General features: G+C 38.8%; 3 protein-coding genes across 4 annotated transcripts in view; all 3 read left to right on the top strand.

The window, feature by feature from the left end:
- Positions 1-14,843, top strand: part of LOC146450320 (uncharacterized) — a 141,118-nt gene extending 126,275 nt beyond the window's left edge. The window contains exon 7 of the mRNA XM_085100437.1: positions 14,342-14,843. The gene's annotated coding sequence lies outside the window, so the exon portion shown is untranslated. The remainder of the gene's footprint in view (positions 1-14,341) is intronic.
- The window catches only part of LOC146450314 (uncharacterized), a 108,752-nt gene that overhangs the window by 55,732 nt on the left and 38,170 nt on the right, over positions 1-14,850 (top strand). The gene's annotated exons all lie outside the window — the stretch shown is intronic.
- Positions 540-14,843, top strand: LOC146450319 (uncharacterized). 2 transcript variants are annotated; one of them, XM_085100434.1, is made up of 5 exons: positions 540-873; positions 2,201-2,947; positions 3,403-3,669; positions 3,865-3,962; positions 13,656-14,843. In XM_085100434.1, the coding sequence occupies exons 1-5, from the start codon at positions 594-596 to the stop codon at positions 14,313-14,315; spliced, it is 2,052 nt and encodes a 683-aa protein (XP_084956560.1). In that variant the 5' UTR covers positions 540-593; the 3' UTR covers positions 14,316-14,843. The 2 variants fall into 2 exon arrangements, with proteins under 2 accessions (XP_084956560.1, XP_084956561.1); XM_085100435.1 differs by lacking the exons at positions 540-873; positions 2,201-2,947; positions 3,403-3,669; positions 3,865-3,962 and adding an exon at positions 13,013-13,333.

The following is a 14,850-nucleotide window of genomic DNA, read 5'->3' as shown; positions in this document are numbered from 1 at the left end:
ACTCCCTTGTAATGAAGCAAAATACTTTGGTGTCACTCCATTGAAACATATATAATTTGGCTTTTTGATCAGAAACTGATTATGGTAGGAACCGTGAGAGTAGAGTTGATGTAACCTCTTCAAAACAGAGACAAAGCACATTATAAAGCGCCTTTTACTGCTACATAGATACACAAACGGCCCTTTAAAAAATCACGTTTTGTTCTAATACTGGGTCAGTGATTAAAAAACCGGCTGGCACATCTCCACCAAAATTCCGAGTAATCCCTTGAAACTCAAATGGACTTTCAAGTCCTTTTTAAAAGACATTTAACAAAATCCTTTTTTTTATGTAAAATTAAACTATAACTTTAATACCAAAAATTTTAAATAAGTGAATTGTGAAAAAAAAAAGTATGAAAAGTTGAACGCATTCCACGTATATCGGCAGCTTGCGAGGTCGAGGATAATTAGCGCTTCCTGTTTGTCTGAAGTAAATAATCAGGCTCTTGTAATAAGATCGAGCATGCGTACATGCTTATACCTTAAAAGATCTTGTCTCCCGTTTAAATAAGGACAGTCAGCTTACTTGAACTGAAAACGACGACTACAGCATGGATACAAAAATCAAATCACACACCAAATATAGCGACAAATACAGCAAAGGTCCGCTAATGGCTCTTGTGATATCAATATTGCTCGCTATCTTGTTGTTTGTGAGAATCGAGTTCGTACACAGAAAGTCAGAAGCGACAGTAGCCCAGCTTGCATTTCGTATTCAGCGAATTGAGGAAGAAATGCAGGATAAGACACAGAACAGGATCGTGGAAATTCTACAATCAAATGTGATGCCGGCGAGTGAGGAGAAAAGAGCAATGGATTTTTTGAACTCGGGTAAGTTATTGAATACTTTACTTCATGTTTTGAAAGCGCTGCAGATGAAGATGAAGAGCCGCAAACACAACGCATGGCTTACTCAATAGTTATTAGATCCTAATGAATGGAAAATGTGCCTTCTCTTACACTGAGTTGTATGATTTGGGGCCAAATTGGCCGGTAGATCCAGACTCCACACAGTCAACAAATATGACACTGGATCTATGAATGCGTACCCTTCGACGATTTTTTATCCACATCTAGACGAGGGGGGGACTTTGTCACCAAACTTAAGGGGTAGGGAGGGGGGTAACCCGTAGTGAGGTTAGACAAGGCCAGGAAAACATGTAGGATCAGCCATTTTATGGTAGCAAGAGATTTTAATTTTTGCACTGAATTTCCTTTCAACACAGTCTGGCAGTTAACTTTCCTCACCCTTGAAATTCTGAGCTTAATTTTACCGCTAATAACCTTAAGTGTAATTTAAATGTAAGTCAAATATGTTAATTTTTATTAATCCTTTCTTGTGTTGGAAAATACCAGGGTGCACGTCGATAATTCAGCCCCGTGACAACACTCTGCGTGACCATAATATCTTGTCACTACAGTGTTTCTTATATGTTTTAGAAATTTCTTCTCATTTATTGACAAAAATTACCTTTCTTATAGTATCGTTCATGTTATTAGGCCATATCTGGGTTTTACTATTGGTTTTAATTACTTCTTTTGTGAATTTCGGAGGCTTTCTGAACTTTTGGGCTAGATTTAGGTCTTCCAATCACTTCAGATTTTTTTTATTCAGTCAAATTTTCTACTCTACTTTTCCCTTCGTCTGAGACCTCGCCTTAGTCTTGTTACTGGCCCGCTGATGCCTTACTATCGGTGTCACTCCTTCTTCTTCCGGGTCGCGTTTATGCGAACTGATCCTTTGAAGGAAGTGGCTACCTGATACCCTCTTATATCGAAACAAACAATATAAAAAAATTAAAATAATAAGAAAATAGTGGCATTTTTTCACGCGATTGATAAGTTAGAAGTTAATAGCGAGTAAAGAACTAATTATAATTATGCCATAATTATATCTAATTTTACCGCTATAATTAGATTTAGAGTTTTCAAAACATACAATACACCCTTATCACTTGGCGGCCATGCTGAGTCTCAGGAGAATAAAAAGCTTTGTTTTTGCACGGCAAGCCTCGCGCTAAATTCGTGTCTGGTTGAGGCTTGCCGTGCAAAAACAAAGCTTTTTATTCCCCCGAGACTCAACATGGCTGCCGAGTGATAAGGTTGTATTTAAAGGATTTAAATTTCGATAGCTTTAGCAGTTTTTTTGCACTTACAGATTCCGCTCAAACGACCTTGGAGAAAATTTCAGACTTTCACTACCGACAAAGAAGGAACGTCGCCCCGTCAACAAGCCAATTAACCTTACAGCAAATCCGCCAGGAAATTGACAAGAAATTAACTCATGCATGCAGCACCACGGATAAGGTCTGTCAAACAGGTCCACCGGGTCCCCCAGGAGATCCTGGTGCTCTAGGATATCCAGGCTACAAGGGAGAAAAAGGAGCCCCTGGAAAAACTGGCCCTCGAGGGCCTTTGGGTCGTACAGGGTTTCAGGGTATGAGAGGAAAGGAAGGACCTATTGGGCCACAAGGGATCAAAGGCGAGAAAGGTGAAAAAGGTTCTACTGGCTCTCCAGGGCAGAAAGGAGATGTTGGACTGATTGGCCAACCAGGAATCAAAGGGTCGATTGGCTTAAAAGGAAACAAAGGAAGAGTGGGCACTATCGGCACTAAGGGTCCAAAAGGAGAATGTGTTATGACTCCAAAGATAGTTGTATTTCCAGAGTCCTTGGACGTCTTCATGAACAAACAGGCGACATTTTACTGTTGGGTGCAGGGTGTAACGTCTATTGCCATAACTTGGAGGAAGCTTGGGGGTTCCGCTAGCATTGATACTTTTACACAGAATGGAAATGGTGTCCTTCGTATCAGCAATGTAACAAGATCACATATTGGATCGTTTAGGTGCACTGCATCCACCAGTCATGGAATTCTACAAGCTGTGAGCAGTTTACGTTTAAAAGGTATGAAAAGTCTAATCTTCTTCTTCCCCTGCTTAAACTGTTGTCAGTTTCGATCTTTGTTTGTTTGTTTGTTTGTTTGTTTATGTGAGTGGTGTTTTTGCTGTTGTTTTTGTTTTTACCAACAGGTACACTGTCTAGACTATTTGGAAAAAATTATTTTCAGCAGCCATTTTAGGTTGACAACACGTGGAAACGAATTTGGACCTAAGCTTGGAATGTATATATTGATGGCCTCGAAAAACTCTTTACTGGTTCTTTTGCCTGTTGTTTGATTGAGATTTATTTTAACTGATCTGAAGGGATAATTACTAAGCAAGTTATCTGGTTGAAACCATACTGTAGGGTCCCTCTTTTACCTCCAAAATCATCCCATCTTTCTTTTTCAGGCCACTCTTAATGACTCTATGTCAGATCTGGGGCAGATGTGAGGTTAGCACTTTTCTTTTCCTTTGTAGAGCCACCGATCTTTACGTTTAAACCCCGTTCAGTTCTTCAAGTAGAACGAGGACCCACTGTTAACTTCTGCTGTAAGGCTACAGGTTCTCCTCCCCCCAAAATAGAGTGGTCACGTGCTCAATGGTCTACAAACGCGAAGGTGTTGGTACAGGAAAACGGATGCCTCACAATAAACACCGCTAGAGAAGAAGGCTCGGGGAGTTACATTTGCCGCGCAAGAAACAACCACGGAGTAACGCAAACAACAACTACATTGATTGTCACAGGTCGGTAATGTTGTAATCCGTTATGACCTTATTAATTTGTCGTCTGACACCTTATGCTCTCTATCTTATCAGTCCATGGTTTCTCATTAACAGATTTCCCTGCTTCAGTAGGATCCTCCATGCTCTCTTGTAATTGACTAATGAATCAGCTGTCAAATAAAATTCTTCCGTTTATTTTGTTTACTCTTTTGTTAGGTTATCCCCCGGGTATTTCGTGCGATAAAGTGCCGATAAGAGGGAACACAAGACAGAACGGACAGTATTGGTTAGGAAAAGGAGATGAACTTTATAAGGTAAGTGAAAAGTCAAAGCAAATTCACTGGAATTCATCAGAATTTGAAGGCGCGCAGTGTGACAAAGCGAACTCCATCATAACGCGAGGAGACACGAAGTCACCTCGGAGCTGGAAGCTGTATGGACGTCTTCCGTGAGCAAATATTAAGGAGCTTACCATCGACGGTTCTTTTCACGACGACGGCTGTACTTTTCATGACGTCACCAGATCCATGCGCATGACTAACGAGGCTCTAGAGTTCTTAGTGATTTGACGTCTTCGTTAACAGAAGACGGTGAAATTCGCTCTCCTTGAGTCCGCATAATTTTATCAATTTACAAGGGGAAATAGTCCAGGAGCTTATTTTCTACAACTTTTTTTGCCGGTTCTCACTATTTCTGTTCTCTCTATATTTCACTATTAATAGTATACAGCTATTTCAATTAACGTTGTCGGATTAAAATCAAGCTAAAAGACAAGATCGCAATGTTTTGTGGGATTATTTTTTATGAATAATTTCATCAAAATCATCAATGCACGTGCAGGTCATTGTACTGCAAATTACAACCTATTGTTTTCTCCAGGCATGACTGATTTTGACGAATTTATTCATAGAAATCCCACGTAAACTTTCGGTCTTGCCTTTTAGCTTCATGCTTTGAACCGACAACTTTAGTTGAAATGACTGTATACCACACAAATGAATAGTACTTTTCAAGCGCGCTGATTAGCTAACTCGGAGGTGATTAGCCAAGTACTATTCACCTCCAAGCAGCCGAAGAGAAACAAGATGGCCTCCCGTTTCGCCTTCGGCACTTTAAAGGAAATTATTTCGATAAACGAGGCAGTTGTTACTGAAAATACAAAAATGGAAACTTAGTTTGACTGCAATAAATCGTAAGTTATTTAATCTTTCCAACCTCATATTCTAAGGCGAAAACATAAAAGTACAAGTGCCTTGTTTACGAAAACTCCCGAGCATTATAATTACAATGTAAACAATGAGTATGCAGTATGGTTTCAATTGAACAAAAAGACGAATTTCGCACAACAATTGAAGAAATTGAATTGAATTGAACAATTGAATTGAAGAAATGACATCTTAGCATCTAAACAAGTGTCTTTAAAAACTTTATTTGTACGCAAGAAAGCGAGACGGAACTTTCTACAATATTAAGAGATCGTTTACCCCCCGGCTAACCGCCCAGCGCGCGAGATTTTAAAATTCCCCACCATTTCTCGGTATAATGTCAAAACTGAAGGAATTTTTGGGTCCGTTAGTTATTCACTGAATCAACTGATTACCCATCGATTACACATTAATTACTCATTGTTTTCATCGATGTCATCGATTAGTTTCGTCTTGCCTCATGCATATTGTTATCATAAACAGTGAAACTTTTTTGTGTCTTTTGTTAATGTCTTGGTTCAGACGTCTGTTCAATTTGGTGTCATTATGTTGTCAGAGTGTTTCGTTTGTCAATACACCAAGTGTTGTCCATAACAGCAGTACCGGAACCTTTGTCAGTGGCCGCGCTTTATAGCGGCGCGCCGCGCGTGCCGAAGGCGCGCGCAGAGCCCTAAAACTAAGAAAATTTGGGAAACCCATGAATGCGAAAAATTTTGGTTTGGTTATGACGTCACTTTTGTTCGTCCATACACCGTCCGTCCGTCCGTATGCAATCCCACAATGCTAATGCGCCCGTGTCTGCTTGGCGGGAAGTTGCATGGGGAGATGCGTTTACAACAGAAATGCTAAAGAACACAAAATGCAAAGTCAATTTGTATGTATTCGTTGGATATGTTACCAAACGTGGAAAGAAGAGAAAGAGAGAGAAAAAGAAAACAGAAAAGCGGAGACGATTATGCAATGTTCAACGTGAAAGAGAGTGACAGATAGCAAGTTAGAGCAGGCCGACCAAAAAAGTAAGTTTAAAGAAGCTTCACATTTGCCTTGATCACCCGTTCTTGATCAGAAATAGCTTAACAAAGACACTTTAATCGCTTCCGACACCACCAATATTCGAAGAGAAGTTAATTTTTGAAAAATGTGTTTCGTGGTCGTGTTTTTTTCATTCGCACAACACGCCTCTCGTGTGTTTGTAAACACACACAAGTTCCAAAGCTCTAAAATAACTCTACCAAACACCAAAGAGTATTTTTTCTGTATTCTTCTTTTCTTAACGTTTATTTAGAGACTAGAATTGTTACTTATTACGAGCAGAGCAGAATTAACATAGTTTTGAATTTCCAAACATTTTTCCCCGGGAGCTACTAGCTTGCTCTCGCAAAAAATACCATGTTTACCAGTTTACGTGATTCCGACGGCCGTTTAAACAGATCATTTGTAAACTAAAATGTTCTCTTTCAGGCAAAACTCGATAATTTTTCTTTATGTTACGTGTTACAAGCTTTACACAGGTACTTAAATCGTTTATTAAATTCTTGATACCATTGATATTCGTGTAGAAATTAATTTTTGAACAATATTGTTTCGTGGCCGTGTTTTTTTTTTTTTCTTTTTTTTTTTTTTCATTTGCACCACACGGCTCTCATGTGTTTGTAAACATGCACAAGTTTAAAAGCTCTGAAATAATTCTACCGAACACCAAAGACTATTTTCCCTTATTCTCCATTTGTTAACGTTTAGTTAGAGACTAAATTATTACTATAGGAGCAGAATTGGCACAGTTTTGAGTTGCCAAACATTTTTCCCCGGGCCGGTCAGTTGCTCTTACACCAAAAATATTATCATGACGTGTAATTCAACGGCCGTTTACAAATCATTTGCTTTCTTCCAGGCAACAATCGATAATTTTTCTTTATGTTACGTGTTTGAAGTTTTATACAGATACCACCAATATTCGCAGAGAAATTATTTTTTGAACATTTTGTTTTGGAGCCGTGTACATGCAATGCATTTGCGCCGCTCTGCTTCCATGCGCTTGGACTGTGTAAACACGCACAAGTTTTAAACGCTCTAACATTTCGGGCCACAACCAAGCGTTAAAGTCTTAAAATTTTTGTAAGGGCTAGAATTATTTTAGTAGGAGCAATATTGACTGAGTTATGATTTTTCAAACATTTTTATCCGACCGCCAAATATGTTTGGGAACCCTGTTAAGCAACGACGGCGGCAAGAACAACATTTGAACAAAAACAATCGCTCCGGAAATGCATTTTAAATTTTGGTACATTTCTTTGCCGTCCTCTGCAAAACAATAACGTGAAATGAGCTAATTTAAGGTTTTGTGGAGAACATGAGCAAAAGACGGTGAATTTTTCTTTCTCTGTTAACTTGAGCGCAACTCCTACCAATTTAGGCAACTTGCTAGCCGTTTACTATTCGAATGCGTTTCCGAGTAACAATCAAGCTTCGAACAGCAGAAACGAACAGAAAATTCCCGGAATTTCCAAAAATTTCAGGGATACGGACAACAGGTTATCCATATATTTGATTATGTACCGGAAATTTAGGTTGAATAGATCGCGCCGTTTAAATTTGGGAAACACGTCCGGTAGTAATTTTAATTGATCGATGGAAACAATGGTTCCTTGTCGGTCTTGACAAAAAGGACATGAGGAGACCCCGCGAACAAATCTGTTTGCATGTGGACAACTGGCCGCTGACCAGCCGTGCCAGGGAACTTTTGTTACCCAGCGTGCTGTTCGAACGTTCAATGTGTCCATGGTGTTCTGGCCGCGCATCTTTCGAAATTTCAGTAGCGAGCTGACTTGAAAGAAAACCTTTCTAGCAAACGTGATACGGCTTCAATTGAGTCGGATATGCGCTGGAAGGATAGGTATTCATCTCTACTTGGATTCTATGAAGGAACTGGGACACTAGGGATGATTTCAACGGGTTTTTTCCCTTTCACGCTTCGGGCATGGCTGATACTGTGACGTGTTCGGCATTTCGTTACACTAAGCAGTGGCTTGAAAAGCTACTAAATGACGAAGAATACAAGTAGAAACAAGGTAAGTTGGCTTTATTGACAAAACAATGCTAGTTTCTATCATTTTACACAAATCCGTTGTGTTCCCGTACAAAATCTTACAATTAACGGTTCTCTGATATTGAGCTTGGGCTGCCTGTTACTGAGTTTGATCTGCTCCTTCCTCTCATCAAAAGGACACTGTTATGCTCGGTTATCATTCGTTGAAAGAAGAAGTAGAGAGGTGAAAGCACTTGTTCGCCATTACTGATTTCAGTTTCTCAACTAAACAAATATCAATCCGATCCAAGTTTTTAGCTTTGACACAAATAATCTGTTGCTGTTGTAAGAGACACGAAAACTTAACGTTTATGAGTTTTCTTTCCGGAGCTGCAGCACGTGATTTCCATGCATTTGTGGTACAAACAACCCGGCTTAAACGGTTGAACTCCAAAGAACTTGAAATAACTTTAAAATGAAGAAACCAACGAAATATAGAACTGGCGTGCTCAGCCAATCTGGAGCGAGTACTTTCGCCGCTTGACCAACCAGGAGTAAGTAATTTTGCCCTCGTGGCAAGGAAAATTAAGAAACCTTGCCCTCTGTTGCAACAAATCAGCATTAAAAAAATTCCTCTCTGTATTACATTGTTATTGTTATTATTGATGGGCAGTTTGCTGCATATGCACTAAAGGTATATAATATACAGCTATTTCAATTAACGTTGTCGGTTCAAAGCATGAAGCTAAAAGGCAAGACCGAAAGTTTACGTGGGATTTTTATGAATAAATTTATCAAAATCAGTCATGCCTGGAAGAAAACAATAGGTTGTAATTAGCAGTACAATGACCTGCACGTGCAGGGATGATTTTGGTGAAATTATTCCTAAAAAAAATAATCCCACAAAACATTGCGGTCTTGTCTTTTAGCTTGATTTTAATCCGACAACGTTAATTGAAATAGCTGTATATATATATTTAGCCAAGCCTAAAAGCGGAGCTCCAATTTTTTTTTTTTTTTCATAGCATTTATAAAAACCTGTATAGCGCATGAGCGTAATAACCTTACCAGTTCCTCATCATTTCTGCAGTTATATACTTTAAGTGCATATGCAGCAAACTACTCAACAACAATAACAATAACAACGTAATACAGAGGACAAAATTTTTTTGAATGCTGATTTGTTGTAAGAGAGGGCAATTCTTTCCCCGAGGGCAAAATTACTTACTTGTGATTGGTCGAGAGGCGAAAATACTCGCTTCTCGTTGGCTGAGCACGACAGTTCTACATTTTGTTGGTTTCTTCATTTTGTGTACAAAAACAACGAGTTCTTTCAAGTTCTTTGGAGTTCGACTCTTTAAGCCGGGTTGTTTGTACCACAAATACATGGCAATCAAGTGCTGCAGCTAGAAAGAAAATTCCTAAACGTTAACTTTTCGTGTCTTTTGCACGAAACAGCAAAAGATTATATGTGTCAAAGCTAAAAACTTGGGTCGGATTGACATTTGTTTAGCTGAGAAACTGAAATCAGTCATGGCGACCAAGTGCTTTCACCTTGCTACCTCTTCTTACAAAGAATGATAACCGAGCATAACAGTGTCTTTTTGATGGGAGGAAGGAGCAGGTCAAATTCAATGGAAGAAATTACTCCGTAAGTTCCCTCTTAAGACCCACTGTTTGCTATTTTTATCGATCCATTTTCGCGGATTTTCAAGCAGTAGGAAGCTTCACAGCACAGGTGAATAATTAATTGACGCCTGACATTAAGTTTTATCGTTGTTAGTTTACTCCTGGATTAAACTTATATTCTCTCTTCGTGACATGTGTAAAACTTACAACTCAGTCAATATTGCGCCTACTGAAGTAAACGTCAAGAAAAGGAGAACACGGTGAAAATAACTCTTGGTGGCTTGGCACAGATCTTTAAGTGTGTTTAAATTGTTGCCTGGAAAATAGCATTTTCGTTTACAAATGATCTGTAAACGGCCGTCGGGATCACGTAAACTGATGATATTTACTGCGAGAGCAAGTTAGCTCCCGGGGGAAAATGTTTGGAAATTCAAAACTGTGCCAATTCCGCACCTATAGTAATAATTCTAGTCTGTAAATAAACATAAACAAATGGAGAATACGGAACAAAATTGTCTTTGGTGTTTGGTGTGTTTACGAACACAGAGCCGTGCGGTGCGAATGAAAAAAAACACGACCACGAAACAAAATGTTCAAAATAAATTTCTACACGAATATCGATTTTATCGAGAATGTAATAATAGATTAAAGTATCTGTGTAAAGCTTGAAACAGGTAACATAAAGAAAAATTATTGAGTTTTGCCTGGAAGAAAACATTTTCGTTTACAAATGATCTGTTTAAACGGTCGTCGGTCTAACGTAAACATGGTATTTTTTTGGGAGGGCAAGTTAGCTCCCGGGGGAAAATGTTTGGAAATTCAAAACTGTGTCAATTCTGCTCCTAATAAGTAATAATCCTAGTCTCTAAATTAACGTTACGAAAAGGAGAATACAGAAAAGTACTCTTTGGTGTTTGGTAGAATTATTTCAGAACTTTGAAACTTGTGTGTGTTTACAAACGCACGAGAGCCGTGCGGTGCGAATGAAAAAACACCGCTACGAAATAATTTTTTTAAAATTAAAAAATTAACTTCTCCCCCAATATTTGTGGTATCAAAAGTGATTAAAGTGTCTATGTAAAGCTATTTTAGAGTTTTGAAAGTTACCGTAACTGATCACGAACGAATGATATAGGCAAATCGGTGAGGCTTCTTAAAACTTAGTTTTACGGCCGGCTTGCTCTAACCTGCTATCCGTCGCTCTCTTTCACGTTGAACTTTGCTAAATCGTCTCCGCTTTTTTTATTTCTTTTTCTCTCTTTCTTTTCTTTCCACGTTTGTCAACATATCCAACGAATAAATATAAATGGACTTTACATTTTGTGTTCTTTAACATTTCTGTTGTAAACGCATCTCGCCATGCAGCTTCCCGCCAAACAAGCACGGGTGCATCAGCATTGTGGGATTGCGTACGGACGGTCGGACGGACAAAAGTGACGTCATAACCAAACCAAAATTTTTCGCATTTATGGGTTTCTTAAATTTTCTTAGCTAAGGCGCACGCGCGGAGCTCTGCTATAACTGCAGAAAGGATGAGGAACTGGTAAGGTTATTACCTTCATACGCTAAGCAGATTTCTATAAATCATCAACATCAATTCTCCGCACGCGCGAGATGGTGGCTACACGAGTGACAAATTCTAGGGAGTTTGGCGACAAATTGAAAGTCGTGTGAATCGTATACTTCAGGACACCAGGGCACCATAAACAAACATGGCGGACGGCCCTTTGGACGAGGATATTGTTTTATCCACTATTTGCATTCTTCTTCGTGACGATAAAAAGCAAACGAAGGAAGAAGAAAAGAAAAGGTCAACGTTGGTCTGCCTGAGGCTCATAAGGAGTAAAGAACGGGAATTTTACCATCAACTTCTGAAGGAAATTCCATTGGCTAAATACTCTTTAGTCGCATCACAAGCGCGGGCAAAAAGTTGCAGGGTGCACGATGCACGTTGTAGGGTGCAAGTTGCAGGCTACACGGGTGACTATCTCTGCGATTTTGTTGCGAAAATTTCAATTCTGGCGACTTTTTTCTTGCGATTTTTTTACCTGTCTCGTCGTCAGTTCGAGAGTGGCTGCACGTGCGATTTTCATCTCGCGCTGGCGACGCGACAAAATTTGAAAAAATCGCATCACCTGCGCGAGCAAAAATACGCTCGTGTTACCGCACCTTTAAGAGCGTATCCCGTGACGTACGAACAACTCACTCAAATTTTGATGGAAAAAAATGTCCTTTGTATTTTCTGTACAAGGCAAGGGGCGTATCAATAAACACAAAGGTGTTTATTTGGACTGATTTGCTTGCTTTATTTATTTTTAAATTATTATAATTATTTTTTTTTTTTGGAGGGGGGGTTGATTTTTTGTCATAGCCACCTCAAAAAGCACGTAATACCGAAAAATTAAACACAAGATTTATGGGCCACTCCAAAGTCGCTTTAAATTACATATTGCGTGAAACAGCTTCATTCTTTCAGAATTACCAGTCAAGATTATTATTTCTGCTTTCCAAATAACTAAAACCTGTTTCTCTTTATTAAAGGGAAGCAACGTTTTGTTTTGTTTTTGTTTTGTTTGTTTTTTTTGTCTTATCCTCTAAAAATACCCTTCTTCATTCTTGCCAATACAGCCTTTAAATAAATCGACTTTTCTCAAAGGTGGGACAATGATTTTCGTTTTACCTCTACAAATAATGGACGATAAGGATTTTTACACTTTTTTTTTCTGTTCATTCTTATGAATTTAAATTGCACATGTTTGCATCTCGTCCTTTATCATTGTTTATATTGTAAATTTCATGTAAGCTGTATTTTAATCTCTTTCTATCTTAACAGTTCTCTGAGCATTTCAGCAGCTGTGTGAAGTCCTTTAAAATTTCTTTCTGTTGGACAATTAGATTATGAGTGTGAGATTTCCAGTGTCAATATTGCGTGATATTATGAGATTGTGTGATGATATTGCGTGATATTGGGAGTGCAACTCGCGTCATCTTTCCCGCATAAAATACAAGATCGAAATTTTAAAATCTCACACGCCGCTTGTTAAGAGAAGTCTTATTCGCCAGTAGAAAGTTCCGTCTCGCTTTCTTGCCGGCAAATAAAACCTTTGGAGGCACTTGCTACGGTGTCATTTCTTCAATTGTTGTGTGAAATTTGTCTTGTTGATGAAACCATGGTGCAAAACATTGGATGTTTCGTTATTTATCGTGGCACTTTTCGTACAGAAATGAAGGCAATCAAACCTGCATTATTTTGTGAGTTGGATTTCCTACAAGTGCTCACGCATTTCGACTGAGTGCGTCACGCCAGGGAAAATTTGTGACCAATTCAGTTGTGATTAATTCAGTAACTTTCCTTGTTTAAACGTGTGTGTACAATTCCTCTTCTTAATCATTGCCTATCATTATCGTCGCGAACCATTCTCGTTATCGTCGCGGACCATTTAAGTAAAGATTTATAACAGGAATCTCAGTTAATGATGAAGAATAATGAATAATGATGATATTAAGGGAATAACCCTGCGATCGACTAGCATCCCATCCAGGAAGGAAATAGCAATATTCCTGGACATTTCTTTTTTCCGGATTTACCTTTGGATCAGTGGGCCACTCAAATTGCAATTTTTCCTCTTTTTTTTAATTAATTGAGGATCATATTCTTTTTTCTTTTCTAGGTATCTTAATGCAGCGACGAGTTTAATTAAAAGGACTCCATGGACCTTATGCAAAAATGGCCGACATTTTAATATTTTTTTGTCTGGATTCAAATTAGCCTCAAAAATCTCTTTCAAGATGAAATATTCTTTTGATTTTTGAACTCAATAACGAGGTCAGATGGCTAATTTGAATGCAAACAAAAGAATATTAAAATATCAGCCATTTTTGCATAGGGTCTACTGAATCCGCCTTCACCGCCGTAGCGCACTGATATGCTGTACGTGGTTAAAAGGAAATATTTTTTATTTTGTTATTTCTTTTCTACAAATGGAAAGTTTCCACACAGATTGCTTTGTTATATGAAATTCTAGGAGCGTCTCAAGGTGGATTCGATTTTCTCAAACCGAAACTGCGTTTAGCTACAGGCCTTACAAGCCCTTGTCAAAGTGGAGAACTACGTAATTTCGCAAATATTTTCCATCTCTCTAAACCAGGCCTACTGTCACATGACTCAAGGTGGTGAGGGATGGACTCTTATCGCCAGATTCTCCAATAATGACGGCAAAACGTGGATGCGAAATGATGGACAGTGGTGGTATGATCAACAAGTTGCCATGGGAACGACAAATGATCCGTCAATCAACGCAGATATGATCTCTCCAGCCTTTTGGTTGGTCAGCGGCAGAGAGTTTAAGATCACGCGCAGTGATGACTCCAGTCACACGCCATTGTTGCAGACAACAGGCAACTGTTTAGGTGGACAAACTTTCCGATCAAAAATAAAAGGTTATGGTGACTTTAGAGACGGTAAGATTTGGTCCAGTGATCGGTGCCTGGGCAGTTGCACGGTTCAATATGGCGGGTGGTACACGATAACAGACGGGTTTCAAAAGGCTGGGTGCAGTGGAGGCATCCAAAGTAACAACAAGATTGGTTTCTGGTGTGACTGGAGTTCTGGTGATGGAGCAGTGATGATGATTGGTGGAGGAGGGAATGAGTGTGCACGTGCTGATCACGGGATTGGAATAACAGAAACTGACGCTGCTTCTTTTATTGAAATCGGCTCAGGTGAAACTGAATATGACTTTGGATATGACGCTCAAACAAGTAAAACCCCGGCCAAGTCCTACTCATTAAACTTGTGGATCCACTGATGAGCATCAATCCAAAAGTTACGTAGTAGACTATTCCAAGTTCCAAATTTATTAATACGGCTAAATACAGTGTTCAAAACTATTTGACGATGCTATTAAAAAAAAAAAACGGATTTCGGTGAGAAGTAAAATTTAAGGATTTTAATTTAACATAATGAAATATTATTTTGCCGGCATCGTTTGCTCCTTCTATTTCAAAAATTAAACCGAGTTTCTCAAACATTGAAATGAACTTTCCCTAAACAAAATAGTTCAAACCTGTGCGATATCCTTACAACATCATGTCATTTCAAGCTGCTGAACTACTTGGTACTACCAATCGCGATAGATTATCGAAATTCTCCAGTATAGTTTAAATATTATCTTTCATGCGTTTAGCTTCGTTTGTTAAGATGGCAATACAACATTGTTAATTTTGGCGTCGAATTTCTTCTTGGCGCCTTTTTCGACTGTTGTAATTGTGGTATCACAATTCTATGTTTTGTAGTTTATAAAGTAAATGTAGGAAAGTTAAAAAAATGCAACTACGTTGGTG

The sequence above is a fragment of the Pavona decussata genome, unplaced genomic scaffold, assembly GCF_977016875.1.
Source record: "Pavona decussata unplaced genomic scaffold, jaPavDecu1.1 SCAFFOLD_468, whole genome shotgun sequence".
Taxonomy (NCBI): Eukaryota; Metazoa; Cnidaria; class Anthozoa; order Scleractinia; family Agariciidae; genus Pavona; species Pavona decussata.
This window is presented reverse-complemented; position numbering and strand designations above follow the sequence as displayed.

Coding starts and splice junctions, on each gene's coding strand:
- LOC146450319 (XM_085100434.1), top strand. CDS start 594: ATGGATACAAAAATCAAATCACACACCAAATATAGCGACAAATACAGC. Junction 2,948..3,402: donor GAGCAGTTTACGTTTAAAAG/GTATGAAAAGTC, acceptor TTTCCTTTGTAG/AGCCACCGATCTTTACGTTT. Junction 3,670..3,864: donor AACTACATTGATTGTCACAG/GTCGGTAATGTT, acceptor CTCTTTTGTTAG/GTTATCCCCCGGGTATTTCG.